Source organism: Rhineura floridana, chromosome 6 (assembly GCF_030035675.1).
Source record: "Rhineura floridana isolate rRhiFlo1 chromosome 6, rRhiFlo1.hap2, whole genome shotgun sequence".
Classification (NCBI taxonomy): Eukaryota; Metazoa; Chordata; class Lepidosauria; order Squamata; family Rhineuridae; genus Rhineura; species Rhineura floridana.
This window is the reverse complement of record NC_084485.1, coordinates 155,740,854-155,761,259: the sequence shown is the minus strand read 5'-3', so window position 1 is coordinate 155,761,259 and position 20,406 is coordinate 155,740,854. Positions and strand designations below refer to the sequence as shown.

The 20,406-nt window shown below is 46.0% G+C and overlaps 1 protein-coding gene across 3 annotated transcripts in view; it reads right to left on the bottom strand.

Moving 5' to 3' along the window:
* Positions 1-1,513: 1,513 nt before the first annotated feature.
* The window catches only part of AXDND1 (axonemal dynein light chain domain containing 1), a 92,176-nt gene continuing 73,283 nt past the window's right edge, over positions 1,514-20,406 (bottom strand). For 2 of the 3 annotated variants that reach the window (XM_061634227.1, XM_061634229.1), the window contains 5 exons: positions 16,916-17,074; positions 13,290-13,427; positions 12,778-12,869; positions 3,056-3,204; positions 1,514-1,896 (listed from right to left, as the gene is read on the bottom strand). In XM_061634227.1, coding sequence (XP_061490211.1) covers positions 1,805-1,896; positions 3,056-3,204; positions 12,778-12,869; positions 13,290-13,427; positions 16,916-17,074 — 630 coding nt within the window. In that variant the 3' untranslated portion in view covers positions 1,514-1,804. The remainder of the gene's footprint in view (positions 1,897-3,055; positions 3,205-12,777; positions 12,870-13,289; positions 13,428-16,915; positions 17,075-20,406) is intronic. The other variant, XM_061634228.1, reaches the window with a different exon arrangement.

Genomic DNA, 20,406 nt, shown 5'->3' with positions numbered 1-20,406 from the left:
AGCTTAGTGGCACATGCGGAAGGTTCCTGGGGAATTCCTTGGCATCTCTTGTTAAAAGGATCTTGGGTAACAGGGCCGCGAGATTCTGCCTGAGAACCCGCAGAATGGCTACCAGTGAAGAGAGAATACTGTGTCAGATAAACCATTAGAATAAGGAAGCTTCACATGTTGTCTTCAGAGAAGAATGTGGGGAATATGTTTAGAGAAATAAAGCTCCATTTGTGCTTATTGTTCCTACGTGGCACCTTCGGCCAGGATTTTATAATGCTGTGAACAGGTGTAACCAGCTGACAATCTGAAACGGAAGATGCCACTTTGGCTTACTCTAGTTTCCTGTTCAAAATACAGTGCTAGCTCTTATTTTCCTCTTGAATGAACAGGGGAATGGGGAGGAAAACATTTTAACAAAGAGAGAGAAAATGCACTGTTCCCCAAACAAGAACAGGCTGCAGAAGGGATGTAGTGTTGGACAGAAAACGTGCAATTACCAAATTAGTCTCAGATCTGGGAAGTTATCAAAAATACTGTTGTAAGCCAAGACAAGTCACCTTCTGTTCATAAAGGACAGGGTTCCATACGTGCCATTAGCAAATGATGGAATGATCTCCTTGACAAGGTCACCTGGCGCCAACACTATTATCTTTTCGGTGCCAGGTCAAGACTTTCCTCTTCTCCCAGGCATTTTAGCATGTGTTTTTAAATGGCTTTTTAAAATGTGTTTTTAAATTTGTATATATGTTCTTAATGTTTTTAATTGTTGTAAACCGCCCAGAGAGCTTCAGCAATGGGGCGGTATATAAATGCAATAATAAATAAATAAATAAATCAGGAATCTCCGATTGCATTTGTGAAAAAACACAGCCGCCACAACCTCTTCCACAGAAGTTGGGTGTGTGTGTGAAAGTCTTCTGGAATATGTAGAGGACGCAAGGGAAGGAATCTGGATCACAATTTGTGGCAGGGTGGGAGATGCTCAGACGCAGTGAGAATCAATCTTGTCAGTTCCAAGTGTCTCCTAAGGGGGAGTGAATGACCTGCCCTTCCCCTAAATTCCAGAGGGAGAGGAGTCTTCTTTTCCTTCAATAGGCTGTATAAGTAGCCAGAAGCAACAGACGTCTCTCACTGCTTTGGTTACCCCCCCCCATTATCTGCATGAACTGAGAGAACTATCCTTCCACCATGTCATTTGGAAATCAGAGGAAGGCTGGGATTGTTCACCCATTTTGTGCTATGCTTTGGAGACACTTGGAAGTGATAAGAGAGATTCTTGCTGCTTCTAAGAATCTCCTACAAATGATGCAAAATAAGAGACTGATCCCTCCTCCCTCCTGTGAATACACCAGAGGACTTGGGGGGGGGGAGAGCGATACTCCCAAATAATTACTGAATACTAAGGCTCACCAAAATTTGTGGGCCTCTGGAACAAGACACCCCAGAACATCTTCTAGGGAATAACTCCAAATATACATTTGGGGAGTTTGTTTTTTTAGTTCAAACAAAACAACATCCCAAAATCTTTCCTCTGAGTTACTCTTAAATCCAATCCACAATTTGTATAGATAAATACAGTGAAATGTCGGGGAAACCACAACCTAGAACTTGAATATTTTCTATATAAGTAATAAAAACTGGCAAACAAACCCAAAACATTCAGTTAACTCCTGTCCATGTACTACACTAATACACTAAAAGAAGTGAGAGAATTCCAAGTAGCCCCTGCACTCCAGAGATATGCGACCCTCAGTCTGTAGCTAGTGTCAACTACAGGCAGGAGCCAAAGGCTTTTTTGATGTCACCCTCTTCTTCAGCGCTTGGGTTTGCCGGCTTTCTTAGTACGTGGTGTAGATGGTTTAGAAGAATGCCGTGAAGAATCAGGCTTTTGCTTAGGAGGGACTTCTGCAATGAGAGATACACAGAAGCATTAATTATCATCATCATCAAATGTATTACCTGCCCATCTCCAGCAGGTCCCATGGCAGGTTACAATGATTTAAAATTCACTATTAAAAACAGCTAAAACAAGTTATTGTCACAGGAATAGGGTGGGTCCTGAAGACACATCTCAAATGTCAAAGGCCAGAGCAAAGAAAATGATATAGTGAAGTTACCAGATGTACCTCTATGGGGAGGGAATTCCACAACTTTAGGGCCACCACAGGGAATGCCCTCCCCTCAGGCTGCCACCACCCCAAACTTATGAGGGCAGCAGAACTACCAAGAGGGTCCTCTCTGCTGATTTTAACATGCAAGGGAAAGAGGGGATCTCTACATTTTCAACACCTAGCCAACATGAAAACCAGCAGGGAACGACGAACAGAGTGGACGCAGAAAAGCATGGTTCAAAACCCAGCTTAGGGAAGTGTCATACATTACTCAGTGACAAATCTGGGTTGAGTCTACGTGTACCCTTGACAGAAAATCAAGGTTAAACCCAGCTCCTCAAAGTTTATGAATGGTGCATGCATTCATAAAAACAGAACTGTCACATTCACACTTCACAGATATACTTGTTCTCAGTGGGAACTTACTCATAATAGGCAAATCCAACAGAGAATTAAGTGCTCAACCCCACATTTCAATGAGGTTAACCACAGTTAAAATGGATCTATGCTGCAGATGAACAGCTTAGGCTGAGAGGCAGAGGCTTGCTAAGGCACCAAGTGCATTTTACAGGTTAGGTGAGTATTCAGCTAAGGACTTCCCAGCTTCCATTCTTAGTATACCGGTATGCTTTTACAGCTTTCTGGGTTGGTTCTCAACATGTATATTCATCACTTGATGACTACAGCATCCCAGGCTGTGGTCTGAAGGCACATGAGGCCAGCTCCCTGCAGGGTCAGGCCTGGTCAGTGCCTGGATGGGAGACTGCCTGTGAACCATATGTAAGCCGCCTTGGGTTTCATGAAAAGAAAGACGGGGTATAAATGAAAATAAATAAATAAATAAATGTTTTTAAATGTATACCTAAAAACTGAATACATGAAGTGGCTCTTAAAACTCGAGAGGCTGAAGTAACATCTTTTAGGAGTCTACAGTTCTATCTATCAAGCCATACCTGGTTCAAGTTTTTCTGTCTTTTCTGCAGAAGCCTTCCGCTTTGGCACCTCACCCTCCAGGTTCTGGATTTTTGCTAGGGCTTCTTCCAACTCCTCATGAAGGACTTCAGATTTTTCCTCAGCTTGCTGTGCTCGCTTTTCAGCCTCTCTGAAAGAACAGGCGCCAGGGGATCATTCAAGTGTGAAGAATGACCAATGAAGAGATGGAAATTCTTCCCTTGCCATGAATGCCTGTTTCCCTTCAATGAAAGAGACCAGCCAGTCTGGGGAAGGTCCCACCTCCAGGGCTTGAAGCCAGTCTCCAAACGTCATCTTTCTGAGAGCGCTGGACCACCCCTCAAGCTTCAGTGATGACTTCCAATCAGATGGGATTCACCCTTAACTCTGCAAAGCCTTGAACCAGTTCAAAGGTGTCGATTTGTAGCAGATGTTGAATGGCTGTTAAAGTCTTCAGATGTCTGGTAGAGTTGACCCTGTTCCTTGGAATTACTTGAAATTAGATAGTGCAACCCTCCCAAACAGTTTCTAAGACCCAACAATTGGTGGACATCTGAAAAGGGTAGCAGCCAGCCCCTTACCGATGCTCAGTCATGAGAGGCAGCTTTCTTCAAACTGTACCTGTTATCAGGACCTGGCTTGGAACTTTGTTTAACAGGTTGCTGCCTTCTGGGCTTGCTGTCCCTAGGGACATAGCTAGTGGACAAGGCAGGACAGAAAGAGCAAAAGGATTATTGCCATTTTGCTGAGTGGTTTTTTTAACCTTTTTTTTTGTTAAGCATTTTGTCTTCTTATCTTGGTCTCCACTAAGACTGCATTCAGAGAATCCCCAAAGAACTGCCTGCTCAGGAACGATACTGGCCAGAATAACCTTGGTTCTGGCACTGATTTCTTTCTTAGTTATGCATCCAACAGGTTCCACTGTGCTGCCACACTGACTACATCAATGTGGCCTTATCCATGATGGAGGAAACTATAGAAGCCCCAAGTATCATGGAGTTAGCCTCGAATCTCTCCACAAGGATATCTCTGCCTCATGATTGTGTTGGTCAGATAGCCGCTCATCTGCCTTGGATGTCAGAAGGATCTTAGAAGAGACAGCATCCACAAGAGGATTCATCTTGGGGAGAACTGTATCCTTCATCACATCATCCTGAGGTCTATAGAACCTGTCACAGTAGGGGGAGCCGATGAGAAGAACATCCACAGCACCCACCGGTTTGGGCTTGCCTCCTAAAGACTGTGGATCAGGGCTCTGTTGAATGAGCTGCTAGAGGCCAATGCTCTACAAATGAGCGTACTGAAAGTTTCATGCTGCAAAAGACTATTCTGAGACTTTGATTCCTTGCATCTCTCTCTCAAGACTTCTCCCTTCTCTCTACCTATGTGGGAATATGAACTTAAAGTAGAGAAGGATCTTGAATGCCTTCTTGAGGTCTGCTATGTCCCAGAATCCCCTTAAGTGAGGTCCTGCTCTTCGTATGGCCCCAGGGGAGGATGTCCCCTCAGAAGTGTAGTTCCTCACTCTCTTGCTTCTCTGCCTCCTACCAGCACCATCTTGGAAGGAGGACCAACACCCAGCGGAATAGGAAGATTGGGACCTTGATGGGGTTCTGTCCCTCTTACTTCGGCCTCTGCTGCCCCTTTTAGAGTGCAAGTCAGAGTGTGTACGGCAATCCCTTCTCTTGAGGGAGCTGCTCCTAAATGAACTGTTGGGACCGCTGCTTGCTGTGTTCCTGCCCTTTTTTCTTGTCCTCAGGGCTGTCCTCAACAAATGTACCAGTCTCTCCTCCCCCAAGGACAGTGAAGAGGGGGAAGAAAGGGAGGCAGGCCTCTCCCTGGACCATGTAGCCCCACTTACCCCAGTCAGGGAAGTCTCTCTGCATGACCCCCAGCTCGCTCACACTGCCACTGGAAAGCTAGGGTGAAATCACCATCTCCACAGTGCTGGACCTCTGTGGCCATGGTGCTGAGGTGAGGGGGGGGCAGCTGCTGTTTGCTCACTGTAAGGGTTTAAAGCTAGTGAAGAGTGGGAGGAGGCATCACTTATCTCCATTCTCTTCGTGTCACTTTTCTCCTTTCACTTCAGCTACCAACACTGATAACCCACAGAGTTCCTGAGACCAGAAGGAGTGAAGGAAGGAAAGATGGGCCACAGCATTGCCCCTCTGTATGTCAGCCAAGACAATTGGAGATCCAAAAGGGAAACTAACGCCATCAGTTGCTCTGTGCAGCATGGCACTGACTTGCTCCACCTTTTAAAAAAAAAAATCACACACACCCCTTTCTTCTTCTTCTTCTTCTTCGATGACAGCCTCTCAAGAGCCAATCTGGGATCTATCTCACACTACTAGTCAGGAAACTGGATTGGAGCTTGAGGGGGCAGCCTAGCCTCCTCAGAAGGATAACATTTGGAGACTGCCTCCAAGCCCTGGAGGGGGGCCTTCCCCAGACTGGCTGGCCTCCTGCACTTGGTGGGGAAATAACCAGTCAGAAATTAAAATTGGAGGAGGCAACCAGGGCCAGCATAAGACATTTCATTATCTAAGGTAGAGTCAAACTAGACATACACAAATGAAGCAGGGGTTGGGGCCAATTTCTTATACAAAAAAGCATGTCTGACTGGGGAGTGAATCCTCTCCCACCTTACCTTGTGGTGTTCTGCGGATTTAAACAGTCTTCTCCCTGCCCATCTCACTTCTGGTATATTTGCCCCATTAAAGGAAAAAAGTGCATAAAGCAGGGGAGCACAGAGAAGGGAAGCAGGGGAGAAGGCAGGTTTAACTCCCCTTCCCCTGCACTGTGTTTGTGAATGGGTCAAAGCTATGCTTAAGATACACCCAATTACCCTGCACTTCTAGTTCAGCCTGTAAAAAAACTGAAATGGGGCACACCAGGACTCTTTGAAACACACATTCCTTTCAATGGCAGTTGCACAGGAGAATATCTCAGAGGACTGCATCTCATGGACAGATCTGCCTTATCCCACTCTGAATGATAATAATAATAATAATAATAAATTTAATTTTTGTGTCGCCTACCTGGCCGAAGCCACTCTAGGCGACGTACAAACTAAAATTCAGTAAATTACAATACAATACAGATAAAATACAATAAAATCAGTACGATCATTAATCACAGCAGCATGAAATCAGTTAGGGTGATCAATAGATAATAAAATATCCCAAAAAAGTTAGCCCTCCCCGGAATTCCTGAAGGCCTGTCCAAAAAGCCAAGTTTTTAAGGCCCGGCGGAATGTATCCAGGGAAGCGGCATGGCGAAGATCGAATGGGAGGGAGTTCCAGAGAGTGGGGGCCGCCACTGAAAATGCCCTCTCTCTAGTCCCTACCAACCTAGCTGTTTTCGTTGGTGGGACTGAGAGAAGGCCCTGTGTGGCTGATCTGGTTGGGCGGCTTAATTTGTGGTACTGGAGGCGCTCCTTCAGATAAACTGGGCCGAGACCAGTTTTGATGTTCAAAATGGTGTCTGCTTCACTTTACCTCATGGCAGAGCTGTCTCTGATTAGTTGTCATTTAAAGCAGAACGGCCAAACTTCTGTATGTGAGGATTTTGCTTTGTTCTCCAGAAAAGATTTGCAGGGGGAGCAAAACCATATTTGATGTAGCCCTTCATGGGCTGTTAGGTTCTGTAACAGGGATAGCTAACCTGTGCCCCTCCAGCTGTTGGAGTCAAGGCCAATGGTCAGGGATGATGGAAATCCAGTTGTCAAGATTAGCTAAGGTTGGGCTAAGTTTGGTCGAGCTAAAATGGCTCAACCAGAGAGAATTCTGGGGGATTTGTTGAAAGACCTCCGGGATACTCTGTGCGGGGGAAACACAAGTGTTTAGTGCCAGACAGCTGCAAATTGCTAATGTCAAGAAGATGCAGCTGAGCCTTATCTGTTATCTCTTATCTGCTTCCTGAGATCAAACTCAGGAGTTTTGGTACTGCAGATCAGGGACCGCTTGGTGTGACTGTCTAGCCTCCTTATCTTCAAAGAAGGTGATCACAGAAGGGGCGCCTAGGATGGCTAATTGGCCCCCCCCCTTGCCAGCTAAACCCCATAAGATGAAGGTGATCCTTCAGTTACTTTCCCCCCTTTCATCTATCTCGATTCGTCTATGAATTTCAGTAAAAGCCTTTGGGAACCAAGCTATCAGACTATGAGTATTAGCTAGGATAGATAAGCTTTGTTATTCTCTTTGTCTGTTTTGAATCTCTCACAGTGTTATGTAAATGCATCTCTTACTCAGCCCAGTTGAGGGTAATTGGCTTTAAAGGAAAGTAATGCTGCTCTCTTTTTTACACGTAAATGTAAATTTAATTTTTAGGTCGCCTATCTGGCCGAAGCCACTCTAGGCGACGTACATATTAAATTTCAATAAAATACAATAAAATACAATAATTACAATAAAATACAATATAATCAACAGTAACAAAAATAACAACATATACAGTACACAATAACGGGCATTCAGTATGTAATTAGCCCATCCCGGCGGTCCCAAAGGCCTGTCCAAACAGCCACGTGTTTAAGGCTCGGCGGAAGGTATCCAGGGAAGGGGCATGCCGAAGATCGAATGGGAGGGAATTCCAGAGAGTGGGGGCCGCCACCGAAAAAGCCCTCTCTCTAGTCCCCACCAACCTAGCTGCTTTTGTTGGTGGGATTGAGAGAAGGCCCTGCGTGGCTGATCTTGTCGGGCGGCATAATTGGTGATGCTGGAGGTGCTCCTTCAGATAAACTGGGCCGAAACCGTATAGGGATTTAAAGGTTAACACCAACACCTTGAATTGGGTCCGGAAAACTACTGGAAGCCAGTGTAGATTGAATAATACTGGCGTAATATGATCACGGCGACGACTGTTTGTAAGTAAACGAGCCGCCGCATTCAGTACCAGTTGAAGTTTCCAGACCGTTTTCAAGGGTAACCCCACGTAGAGCGCATTGCAGTAGTCTAATCGAGAGGTGACCAGGGCATGTACTACCAGTGGGAGCTGATGAACAGGGAGGTAGGGTTGCAGCCTACGTATGAGGTGTAATTGGTACCAGGCTGCCCAGCTCACTGCCGAAATCTGAGCCTCCATGGACAGCCTGGAATCAAGAACAACCCCAAGGCTGCGGACCTGGTCCTTCAGGGGTAATTGTACCCCATTAAACCTCAGGTCAACAGGACCCAACCTTCCTCTGTCTCCCACAAGCAGCACCTTGGTCTTGTCAGGATTTGGCTTCAGCCTGTTCCTTCCCATCCATCCACTCACGGATTCCAGGCACTTGGACATGGTCTCCACAGCCAACTCTGGTGAGGACTTAAATGAGAGATAGAGCTGAGTGTCATCTGCATATTGGTGACACCACAGCCCAAATCTCCTGATGATGGATCCCAGCGGCTTCATATAGATGTTGAATAGCATGGGAGAGAGGATAGAACCCTGTGGCACTCCACAAGTGAGAGGCCAAGGGTCTGAAACCTCATCTCCCAATGCTACCTGTTGATGCCTGTCAGACAAAAAGGAACGGAACCACTGTAGAACAGTGCCTCCTATTCCCAGTCCTTCCAGGCGATCCAACAGGATACCGTGGTCAACGGTAGCAAAAGCCGCTGAAAGATCCAGGAGGACAAGAAAGGTGAATTCTCCCCTATCTAATGCCCTCCTCATATCATCCACCAGAGCGACCAAGGCTGTTTCAGTTCCATGTCCAGTCCTGAAACCCGATTGGTATGGATCCAGATAATCCATTTCATCCAAGTGTGCTGACAACTGGTCAGCTACCACTCGCTCAATGATCTTGCCCAAAAATGGCAAATTCGAAACTGGGCGAAAGTTGTTCAAAACTTGGGGATCCAAGGAGGACTTCTTTAAGACAGGCTTTATAATTGCCTCCTTGAGGGCCAGTGGCATTACACCCTCCGCTAAGGATGCATTTACCACCGCCCTAATCCCTTCGCCCAGTTTCTCCTTGCAATTCACAAGGAGCCATGATGGGCAAGGATCAATCAGACAAGTGGTAGGCTTCACAGATGAAAGCACCTTGTCAACTTCCTCAGAAGGGAGAGGCTGAAACCGATCCCACTGGACCGGATTGCAAGTGGTCAACTCTGGTTCATTCACTGCATCCACGGCGTACGGAATCGAGCTCCTTAGGTGTTCGATTTTATCAGCAAAGTGCTTTGCCAATTTGTCACAGGAGGTCTTAGAATGCTCCAAGGGTTCCTGAGCAACTGGACCGACCAGGCTTCGGACCACTTGGAACAACCTCCTGCGACAGCACTCTGCGGATGCAATAGAGGCAGCAAAGAACTCCTTCTTTGTCGCCTTTACTGCCAACCTGGTAGGCAGCTACTGCTGCTCTGACCTGTGTTCGAGCACCTTCGGAGCGAGATTTCCGCCACCGGCGTTCTAGTCGTCTCACCTCCCGCCTCAGATTATGCAACCGGGGTGTATACCATGGTGCTATCTGAGTTCTGTTCAGGGGGAGAGGACGTTTCGGGGCAACCCGGTCCAATGCCCTGGTGATCCCCTCATTCCACTCCATCACCAGGGTTTCAACCAAGCGACCTTCAGCAGGTTCCAATTCCCCAAGCGCAGTCAGGAATCCATCTGGATCCATCATGTGCCTGGGGCGGACCATTCTAATAGGTCCTTTACCCCTGCGGAGGGCGTGTGGCATCGAGAAGACTATATTCACCAGACAGTGATCTGACCATGACACAGGGGTAGAAGAAATAGCCCCCAACTTCAGAACACTTCCCTCCTCTCTCAGGACAAATACAAGGTCGAGAGCATGACCGGCTACGTGGGTGGGCTCAGTATTACTAAGGTGCAGTTCCCAGGAAGCCATGGTTTCCAGGAAATCCCGAGGGGCTCCAGTGAGAGTGGCCTCAGCATGTACGTTGAAGTCCCCGAGAATTAACAGCTCTGGGGACAACGCTCGCACATCCGAGACCACCTCCAGCACCTCGGCCAGGGAGTCTGCTGTGTTGCGGGGCGGGCGGTACACAAGCAGGATCCCTAAACTGCCCTTCGGGCCCAACCTCCAGTACATGCAATCGACAAACTTGGTCCTCAGGAGCGGAGGTCTGGTAAAAACCAAAGATTCCCGATAAATGACTGCCACACCCCCTCCCCGCCTTCCCGCCCTCGGCTGCTGTGCATAGCGGAAACCTGGCGGACACATGGCCTCAAGAATGGGAGCTGAGGCCTCGTCCAGCCAAGTTTCCGTGACACACACCAGGTCTGCGCATTCATCCAAAATCATATCATGGATGATAGATGTTTTTTGTGACACAGACCTGGCATTACACAACAACAGTCGAAGGTCGGTAGGAATCCTGCGTCTCCCAGTTGTCTTCTGGATTTGGGCAGACCCGGAACAAGGGATGGATATCACACATCTATCTCTTGTTCCTCTAGACTGACATGGTCTGCCCCCAGCATCAACCCAGCACCTGCCGCCCAGTCTTGGTATAGCTTGGCCCCCCTCCCTCTCTGTCATAACCCCCCCCGATTTACACATGCCCCTATCCCTGTCCGCTTAATGGACAGGCCACTCACCCTAAACAAAATAAAAAACGGAGGCCCACCTCCGTAATAACCCGTCGCTCTGGCAACAGACAGCCACTCCCTCAATCAATGGGAGGGTTACATCAGATTGCAACAGCACTAATAAAGTATAAAATAAATCACAACCACTACACATTCATACATTCACACATAAAATTCCTGCCACACACACCTCACATTCCACATTTATAAATAAAAAATACACATTCACTCATAACATCCACTCATACAGACACACACACTCACACACGGCTGACACAACCACACAAATACAAATACACTGCAGCAGCAGCAGCAGCAGCAGCAGCAGCAGCAGCCTCTCCTTCCCTTGGGGCGATGGTCTCTTCTTTCTGCAGGCACTGGGTCTCCCAGGCCACCTCAGCCAGCCGGCTTATGTATCCCTCCAAAGAGGGACAGGTGGTGAAAATCAGTCCAAGCTGGCTGGGTACCTGGGGCCTGGTCCTGCCAGGCAGAAGTCCTACAGGGAAAGGCGGTGGAGGTGGTGGTCCCACAGCAGCAGCAGCAGCAGCAGCAGCCTCTCCTTCCCTTGGGCGATGGTCTCTTCTTCCTGCAGGCACTGGGTCTCCCAGGCCACCTCAGCCAGCCGGCTTATGTATCCCTCCAAAGAGGGACAGGTGGTGAAAATCAGTCCTAGCTGGCTGGGTACCTGGGGCCTGGTCCTGCCAGACAGAAGTCCCACAGGGAAGGGTGGTGGAGGTGGTGGTCCCACAGCAGCAGCAGCAGCACAGCAGCAGCCTCTCCTTCCCTTGGGCGATGGTCTCTTCCTCCTGTATCTTTCTTTTCTTTTTAAATAAACTACCTTCTCTATTTGGTGTGTATTACCTGGAGTTAATGATTCTATATCCAGTTCTTGACCACAAAGCTATAGACTACTGATGGTTAATTAGTACTCCAGAGCAAAGAGTTTAACAGGTCTGCTCTGGGATTTAAGGTAGTGCTCCGAGTTCCCCCTGACTCAGAGTGGAAAGCTACTAAAAAGGGGTGGCCCCAGGGTTGGTGTTGGGTGTAACTTGGCCCTGGGAAGGTGAGAGTTTGCCCGGGAAGCAGGGGCCCAGGAACAGGGGCGTCACTACTGGGGTGTGGAGTGTGCGAACCGCACCTGGGTGGCACCCTGAGGGGGGTGACACCCAGAGCCACCCCGCCCTGTGCCATTGCCCCGCGCCAACTCCTCCTTGGTGGCGGGCGGGCGAGACCAAAAGCAGGTGCCCGCTTGCTGGCGGTGAAGCCGGGACAGGCCTCCCACCGCCAGCCCGGAGCGCGTGGTGAGTGTGTGTGTGCGCGCACACGCCACCCCCATCCACACACCTGGTGGGAGGGCATGCACCGGAGGTCCGCCCCCCCCGCACTCCCGCTAGTGACGCTGCTGCCCAGGAAGTTGGGACTGTTCTCAGAAGCAAAGACCCCAGGGGGCAATCTTTGACACCAGTGACATCTGGAAGGCATTAGGCTAGCCATCCCTGCTCTATAATAAAGTTGGTACTACCTAGCAATAAAGGCCTAAGAGATGTAAGGCATGTAGCTATCTTAGGCTCCACAACAGCAACATTCATTTGTGAATCTCTCAGTACTCCTGATACTGTCAGCAAACTTTATACCACACCCAGACTCAAATTTGGTAGGGTTACCAGGAATCAGGAAAAATTGCTGCAGAGACCTTGACTTCTGTGTGTGCACGGAAACTTTAGTTTGTACTTGGCAATGTAAAGGGCTTACCTATGAAAGCTCTGTATAAAACACACCCTTTTTTCATTTTCACAGAACTTCAGTTTTATCTGGACCCAATTACTCTAGTTTACTCCAGCTGATCACTTCCTACTGTGAACAACACATTTTCCCTTGAATCTTCACCCCTAGAATGTTTCTAACAGTCAGTATTACTACAATCTATACAAAAATCTACACCTTATTATATATTTAAAACCTACAGAATATGTTCCTAGCACTTCAAAGCAATGTGAGAACTCACACATCACTATTTTTGTCTAAAAATGAAATATGTAGATTCTAACAGCTGTGCAGCACACATGCTGAATCCCCACCTACAATCCCATAGGCCACCAGTTCAAGATGGCCTGCAAGCTATAATCTGCACAAGAATACTCACATCCATTCTTCTTTTCTCTACGGTACTAGTACTTACATGAGCCGCTCTTCCAGAATTTCCAGTGAAGCCAGCATCTCAAATTCCTTTTTCGAGAATTTAGTGGTCCACTGACTGGCATACAAGTCCCTCTAGAATAAGAGTGATTTATTTACTCTTTATAAGAGTGATTTTATTTCATCTTACACTGATTTATTTAGAGAGGCACAGGATTAGAAGCAGATATATGGCTGCAGTTGCTCTGCTTCTGAGAAAGAAAGGATTATTTGCTTAAAGAGTTCAGCTGGCCCAAGATATTTTAGTGTCTGAGCTGAAAAAATCTGAATGGCACTGCTCTGATAATGAATACAACGCATAATCCCCTGAGAAACTCTCCTGTAAAAAACTGACCACTGTGCTCTTAGATGCCATGCGTTTCAATGGGGCTTGTGCTTCAGAGGTCAGATCTGTCTATCCTCCCATTGTACCACCCTGAATGGCACTCAGGATCTGTCCCCTAAAGCAGCTGCCTCGCCTTGTTTCAGGTAGGGAGAAGATTCATATATACATACCCCTGACACTGTGATTTCTTCCGCTTTCATAGATTTGACATGCACATTAGAATCGTCACCAATATATCTGACTGGGTAAACGATCTCAGCGCTTTCAGCCTGCTTACCAGTACTGGTACTGGGCACAAGTGCTTGTTCCTGCAAGGAAAAGGGAAGGAGCAGGTAATGTAATGTTTGTCGATTCTTCATCAAAGAAACTCCTTGCTGAAGAGGCTCAGATTTGATATCCAAGTGCAATGATGATCAACACAATCTTCACAAATTTTCATATTCTACGTAAGACCTAAACTCTCAATTGGGGAACGATGTTCACAGACACATTGCAGGAGAACCTCATGTGCTTCAGTTCTAGAACTGTTCTCTTATGCTGGAGAATCAGCATTAGCTGTGGATTATTGCTTTTCAGAAGTGTGCACAATCTGGGTTTATCCACTGTACATATTTAAATATGCTTCTCTATAAGGAAATTCCCAACACTTCTGCAAACTACAATTCCCATGATGCTTTGGGGAAGGGTATGACAGATAATGTGGTATAAAACTGATATAACTTCCTACCATAGATGTTAGGTTTCTGTTTCAGGTAGAAACAGACTCTGTGACCAACAACTAAAGAAAGGAGTTGCCTCTCCTTTGTATCAGTACCTACAGCGAGGCTTTCATTTGTTGCATCACACAGAGCTACGAATGGTATCTATTGGCTGGTGCTACTTCGAAAGCATTCCGTCAACCTAACAGGCAATATTGATTCAAGTTCATTATCCACTGCTTTTACCGGTGCAATTTTTTCCTCCCCAAAATATTGATATTAATATAAATATTTTCTTTCAAAACATTGATATTTTGATGGGAAATATCAATAAATGAAATAAAGTATCAATATTTAGGAAAGAGCATACCAACAATTTGAAAGGAAATACTGATAAAGGAAAGCAGCTCTGCCTTCTCCTCCTCTTCTGTGTTTGAGGCAGGTCAGTTTGCATGTTAGCAAGCAGAAATTGGATGTTCCAGTCTCCAAAAAGAAAAGGAAAAAAGCAGCTTTCAATGCTTCCCCACCCCCTCCTCAGCAAGCCCCGAGTCCATAACATGGGCAAGACTTGGCTTGCTTCCTTCTGCTTGAAGCTTGGATTATCTGAATGGAGGGGGGGTGGCAGAGAGAGAGGGGTTTGTATTGCTGTGCTGTAAAATGAATAAAAGAAAATGTTTTGGGAGGGAAATCTGGTGTCAGGAGAAAGCTGCTGAAGTTTGGAGCCAACAGGATTGCTCCACAAAGACAGAAAATATGTGGACCATTGAGAAATCCAGTTTTAAATCCAAATTCAGTGGAATTTTCACCCATCCCTACACACAGCCCTGCCTACATTCTGCACCAGAAGAATCCTGAATCTGTTCAGTGACCAGGATTTATTAGTATTTCTTTCCTCAATTTTTTCAAAGCTTTTGCAATTTTTCAGTAAGGGATAACAGAGGGTGGCGGTGGATATCATGATCAAAATAATAAGAAATATATGTCACAGAAGGGGACAAAGGGTTATGCAAAGCATTAAATGATCCGTTCATACATGTCTAGCAGTGATGATGCAGCCAATGCATCTCCCACTGCTCCTGATAATGTTTAAAGGAAACTTATCATATGGGAAGTATTTATATGAAAAATAACAAGTTGACAGCCTCATCTATATAATCCTTCATGTAATCTGCATCCATGTAATGCCTCCTTCAGACATTACCAGCAGCAGTGTGAGCACAATGGCACCATTCCTGGTACCATTACTCCCCTCGCTGGATCGTCACCTTTCAGTGGTGAGTGGGCTTGCGTGTTCCAATGAACCCTGTGAGCGATGCCGTTGGGAGTCATTTACTCCCAGCAGGGTCACCCATGGCAGTAAGGTCAAGGGAAAGGAACCAGACAAAGAACGATCCAAGAAAGTCGTCAACAGCAGAACAGGTGAAGGATAACAATGTGTATGTTACAACAGCTGTGAATGCGGATGAAGGCTGCAGCAGATACAAGACTTCCAATCGCCACTGGATCAAAGCCTTTTTTTGTCAAGATTGTGTGTTGATCATCGTGTACCAATCTCCCCACATAAAACAAATTCACGCACAGGCGTCTTCCAAGCAAACCAAACCAAACCAAAAGTCCCATGGCGATCGGCGAATCGCGACCGGGGCAGGACTGTGAAATCCAGAAGCCCCTAGTCATGGACCGGCACATCCATGTAATGCCTCCTTCAGACATTACCAGCAGCAGTGTGAGCACAATGGCACCATTCCTGGTACCATTACTCCCCTCGCTGGATCGTCACCTTTCAGTGGTGAGTGGGCTTGCGTGTTCCAATGAACCCTGTGAGCGATGCCGTTGGGAGTCATTTACTCAGTCGTCCTGGCTCAAGGACCGAGGCAGTTGAGTAGTTCGGCAGCTATATCCACAACTGAGACCAAAACGGTGACTCTGTGCCAGGCGATTGAGACCTTTAGGCTTAGCACTTGACAGCAGCAACTAAAAGCCAAGTATTGCTGCAAAAAGAAACAAAACTGAGCCAGAAAAAAGGGCAACCCTACTCTCCGCCATCAGGTATGACACACACATGATGAGGCCATGGGAGGCAGTTTTACAGCTCCTATGTCCCATTGGGGAATTTTGGAGCTTCCCGGCCCTTGCCTCTGTTCAGCTGTAATGGCAAAGCATGGCTGTGAAGTGTGCTTGGATGTGGGAACTTGGACCTCGGCTTTCCTTCAAGTGTCACTGTTTCCGTCTTAGCCAATCTCACTGTCATGGCCCCGTCAGAGGACTCAGCAGACGAGGATGACTTGGGAGTAACAGCAGCAGACCCAGGAGCAGCAGACCCAGAAGGAGAAATGGAGAAAACCCCTGAGAACCAGCTCCTTCTCCCCCTCAGCTGCAGAGCACCCCAGACACAGCTGAAGCCCTTCCGCCAGACACAGCCAGTGAACAGGAGACTCCCCCCTCACCTGCAGAAGGTCAGGCAGAAGAGGCAGGCCTGTCCACTTAAGGCCAAAACGCTGAGGGCTCACACCTGCTGACAAACCTGCTCCTTAAAAGTCAAACCTTGGCTTCAGCTTGTTGCTGACTACAATGTCAGGTGTGACCACTGTGTGTCTTCCTATACCCTGAACCTTGACTTGGACTGATCTCTCGGCAAACTAGACCCGGACCTTCACTGATGTCTCTTCTGGACTCCTGGCTGGGCACGTAAGCTTTGAACGGCCTCTGCCCTTATCTTGCTTCCTCCTTGCTAGCCTGGCAGATTTATAGCCAAGCTGCCGGCTGAGGACTTACGGCCTGGCAATTACCAAGGAATCTCCAGCCCTGCCTGCACCCCCATCGACACTGCTGTCTCAGTGAAGAGCTGACAGTATGTTTATGAGTCTTTTTTCTGTCCACAACAAAACTCCAAATTTTTCTCTGGAGTAATGAGGGCAGGTAACATATTTCTTACATTTTTAAAACTGCAAATTTCAAGTTTCATGACGTGAAATCACGTGCCAGATACCAGTTTTTCCTTTCGGCAATAAACACACAACCATTCAGCATACAGAGCGCCCTGGTTAAAAAAAAAAGAAACTCAAAAAGGAGGAAGATTTTCTGATGGAGACACTCACCTCTGTTCCTAGCACTTGCTCCTTTCCCACTGTTTCTTTATCTTTTGTATCCTCCACAGCTGCTTTGCCTTTTTTACCTTCCTCAGCTTCTTCTGTAGTGGAGATGCTCCTCATATCATGTTCCGGGGGAGGAGGCAGTTGTCGTTTTGGCTGAAGCACCTGTGAAGTACCAAAAAATGTGTTAGTAAAATTCTCGCTCTGAGATCTTGCTCTGCACCAGAAGCGGGGGCAGTTTTAGGAGTGTCTGGTTTTTAGGAGATTAAAATATTATTTTGTAAAATTTACTTCCTCTGACCAGCTTACTTATTTGGACTTGACTGGTGACTAATTAGATGCCCTAGGGAACATTTTGGATCAAAAGATGAGGAAGAAATAAACAAATTATGAAACATACAATGTACAAGCCCTCTACCCGTCTGTGTATATCCTCTTTATCATAATGACAAGACGTACTAGTATTTATTCACTAATAGGCAAAAAACCTTGCGGTTTAAGAAGGTACCTACAGCCAACAGATATTTCTTTTTAAAAAATTTATTCAAGATAAAGTAAACATACAAAATGTTCCAATTCGATTACATAGAAGCATTACAAAATAAAGCAACAACAACAAAATATGAAATGAACAAAAGTAATAATAGGTAATTATTAAGGTTAACTTCTTACCCCTTCATATTTAAGGGTAATAATATAATACCACAGACCTCCTCTCTGAGATATTGTACTGCCCTACAAAATGCAAACACAATTTGGGTTGGTCTTTCACAGTCCAATCCACTTCCTGTGTAGCTTGGAAGAATTTGTTAACATGTGCCTCTGAGCATATGGTGAGTGGTGGCAACACCTGCCATCTCCAAAGATGGAGAATTACATTTTTGTATGTTTGTTGGTGTTCTTCTTACTTTGCTTCATTCCTGTGTTACTATTTCTACAGAGAATCTAATACAGAATATGTTATTTCTCTCATTATTCATTCTAGAAACCTGTGTCAAACTTATTTTTATTAATTTCAAAGCCTTTTTATTGGTCAGTGTCATATGATGGTGAAGACAGCCTTTTGTGTTTCAAATTGGAGGTTATGTTCTTTCTATTTTGGGTGCATTAACAATTGAATCTGAAACTGCAGTTTGATGTAAAATCAGACTGATTACAATATGTTGCTACTTAAGCAATTACTCTAGCTGTTGGAAAAAAACAAACTTAGCCTGCCCAAGATACATGTTTTCAACCTGCTATGCTTAAACCACTTCACTTAAGGAAAGGTAGGCATCATCAATTAAAAACATAGAGCACACGTAGAATTTTGCTAGAACATATTTCACCTCCCACTGTTTTATCTTGTGCAAACTGAGACACTCCTGATGTCCACTGTAGACTATTCTGCAGAATAGTCAGTGCCATTATTCCACAATTATGTTTGGAGTTTTTTAGTGTAAATTTTGCAAAGTGTTGCTGTACTTCACATATTCACAGAAACAGAAGTAAAAGAAAATGATTTCCTATAGGAAACTACACTAAAATTGCAACATAAATCAGACATATTTAAAGTGACCATTTGAACTATGTAAACTGTCTTAATAATGTTGCTTCATCCCTGCTAAAACAAGATCAGCACAGCACATGTCTTTTTTCTATTATTTGGGCTGATTGCAGGTGTAGCCACCACTCACCATATGCTGAGGCACATGTTACCAAATTCTTCCAAGCTACACAGGAAGTGGATTGGACTGTGAAAGACCAACCCAAATTGTGTTTGCATTTTGACAAATTTGTAGGGCAGTACAATATCTCAGAGAGGAGTTCAGGTATCCTGCTCCCCTGGTGCATTCACTATAGCTGCCCAATTTCCCTGCTATTTAAAGTTTGATAGAAATATCTGTGGGCTATAGGTACGTTCTTAAACTGCAAGGTTTTTTTGCCTTTTAGTGAATTTTTCTGCTTTTTAATCTGGGAGGTAAGAAATGGAATCCTGTGCAAGCTTGCTGAGAATGGATAGATCATTTGCATGCTTATTGAGTTCAGTGGGATTTACTCCGCTGCAATCATGCTTAGGATAGGTGAAATTGACCACAGGGGATGGGGAGGGGCAAAGGGAGGGACAAGGGAGGGCAGGTTTGATCATTTGCATGCTTATTGAGTTCAATGCAATCATGCTTAAGATAGGTAAAACTGACCATGGGGAGGAGGAGGGGGAATGAGAGGATTGAAGGGGCAAGAGGGAGGGAATAGGAGGGAGAAGGGAGGTGGGTTTGACCAGTTGCATAATTTTTGAGTTCAGTGGGATTTATTTCTGTGCAATCATGTTTGAAAATGGAAATGGACTGCCTTCAAGTCTACCCCAACTTATGGCGACCCTATGAATAGGGTTTTTATGGTAAACAGTATTCAGAAGTGGTTTTACCATTGCCTTCCTCTGAGGCTGAGAGGCAGTGACTGGCCCAAGGTCACCCAGTGAGCTTCATGGCTGTGTGGGGATTCAAACCCTGGTCTCCCAGGTCATAGTCCAACACTGATCAAGGGGAGGAGCTGGGAGAGGAGGAGGAGGGGAGGAGAATGGGTGCGTGGGTGGGCACTGGGCAGAGGGGAAGCCCCTTTCCTTTCCAAAAGGAAACACTGTGAACAGTATCATAGCTTTTCAGTGTTTCCCCCACCTTTTTATTCTACAGCAGGCACATGTAGCCTCCCAACCAAATTTAAACTAAAGCTGTCCCTGGCCACATCCACACCAGGCCTTTATTTCACTTTGGACAGTCATGGCTTCTCTCAAAGAATCCTGGGAAGTGTAGTTACTGAAGGGTGCTGAGAGTTGCTAGGAGACACCCTGTCCCCCTCACAGACCTTCAGTCAGAGTGGCTGACTGTTAAACCACTCTGGCCACTGGAGCTCTGTCAGGGGAATAGGAGTCTCCTCTCAGCACCCATCACAAACTATACTTCCCAGGATTATTTGGGGGAAGCCATGACTGTCTAAAGTGAAATAAAGGTGGGTGTGGCCCCCTGATTAGGCAAGCCCAGCAGCTGTGGGTCTGGCTTTTAGAACACTGACAGTTGGTTCTTACTGAGCATGCCCAACATTATCATAGGGTTCCAGCCAAAATTTCTTAAATTAATTAAAAATCAGCCAGGCATTTTTAAAAACTTTTAAACTGCAGAAGATGAAGGTCAGAGTATGGTGCAACGTCAGTAACAGGATTCCAGGTACTCTGTGAACATGGCTGATTTTTAATGAATTTCAACATATTATGAGAACTCAGAGAAAAAAGTCCAAAAGGTGTCTGGTTTTTTTTCCCCCTCTCTTTAGACTTTGAACTCTCATTCTTTCTGTCTTTGTGTATCGCCATGAAAATTGAGAGGGTTGTTAGGCAAGCGTTTCTGAGTTCAGGACTATAAGTTTTGCAAGGTTTTGTTTTGAAATGAGCTTCAGTAACTACACTTCCCAGGATTCTTTGAGAGAAGCCACGACTGTCCAAAGTGAAATAAAGGCCTGGTGTG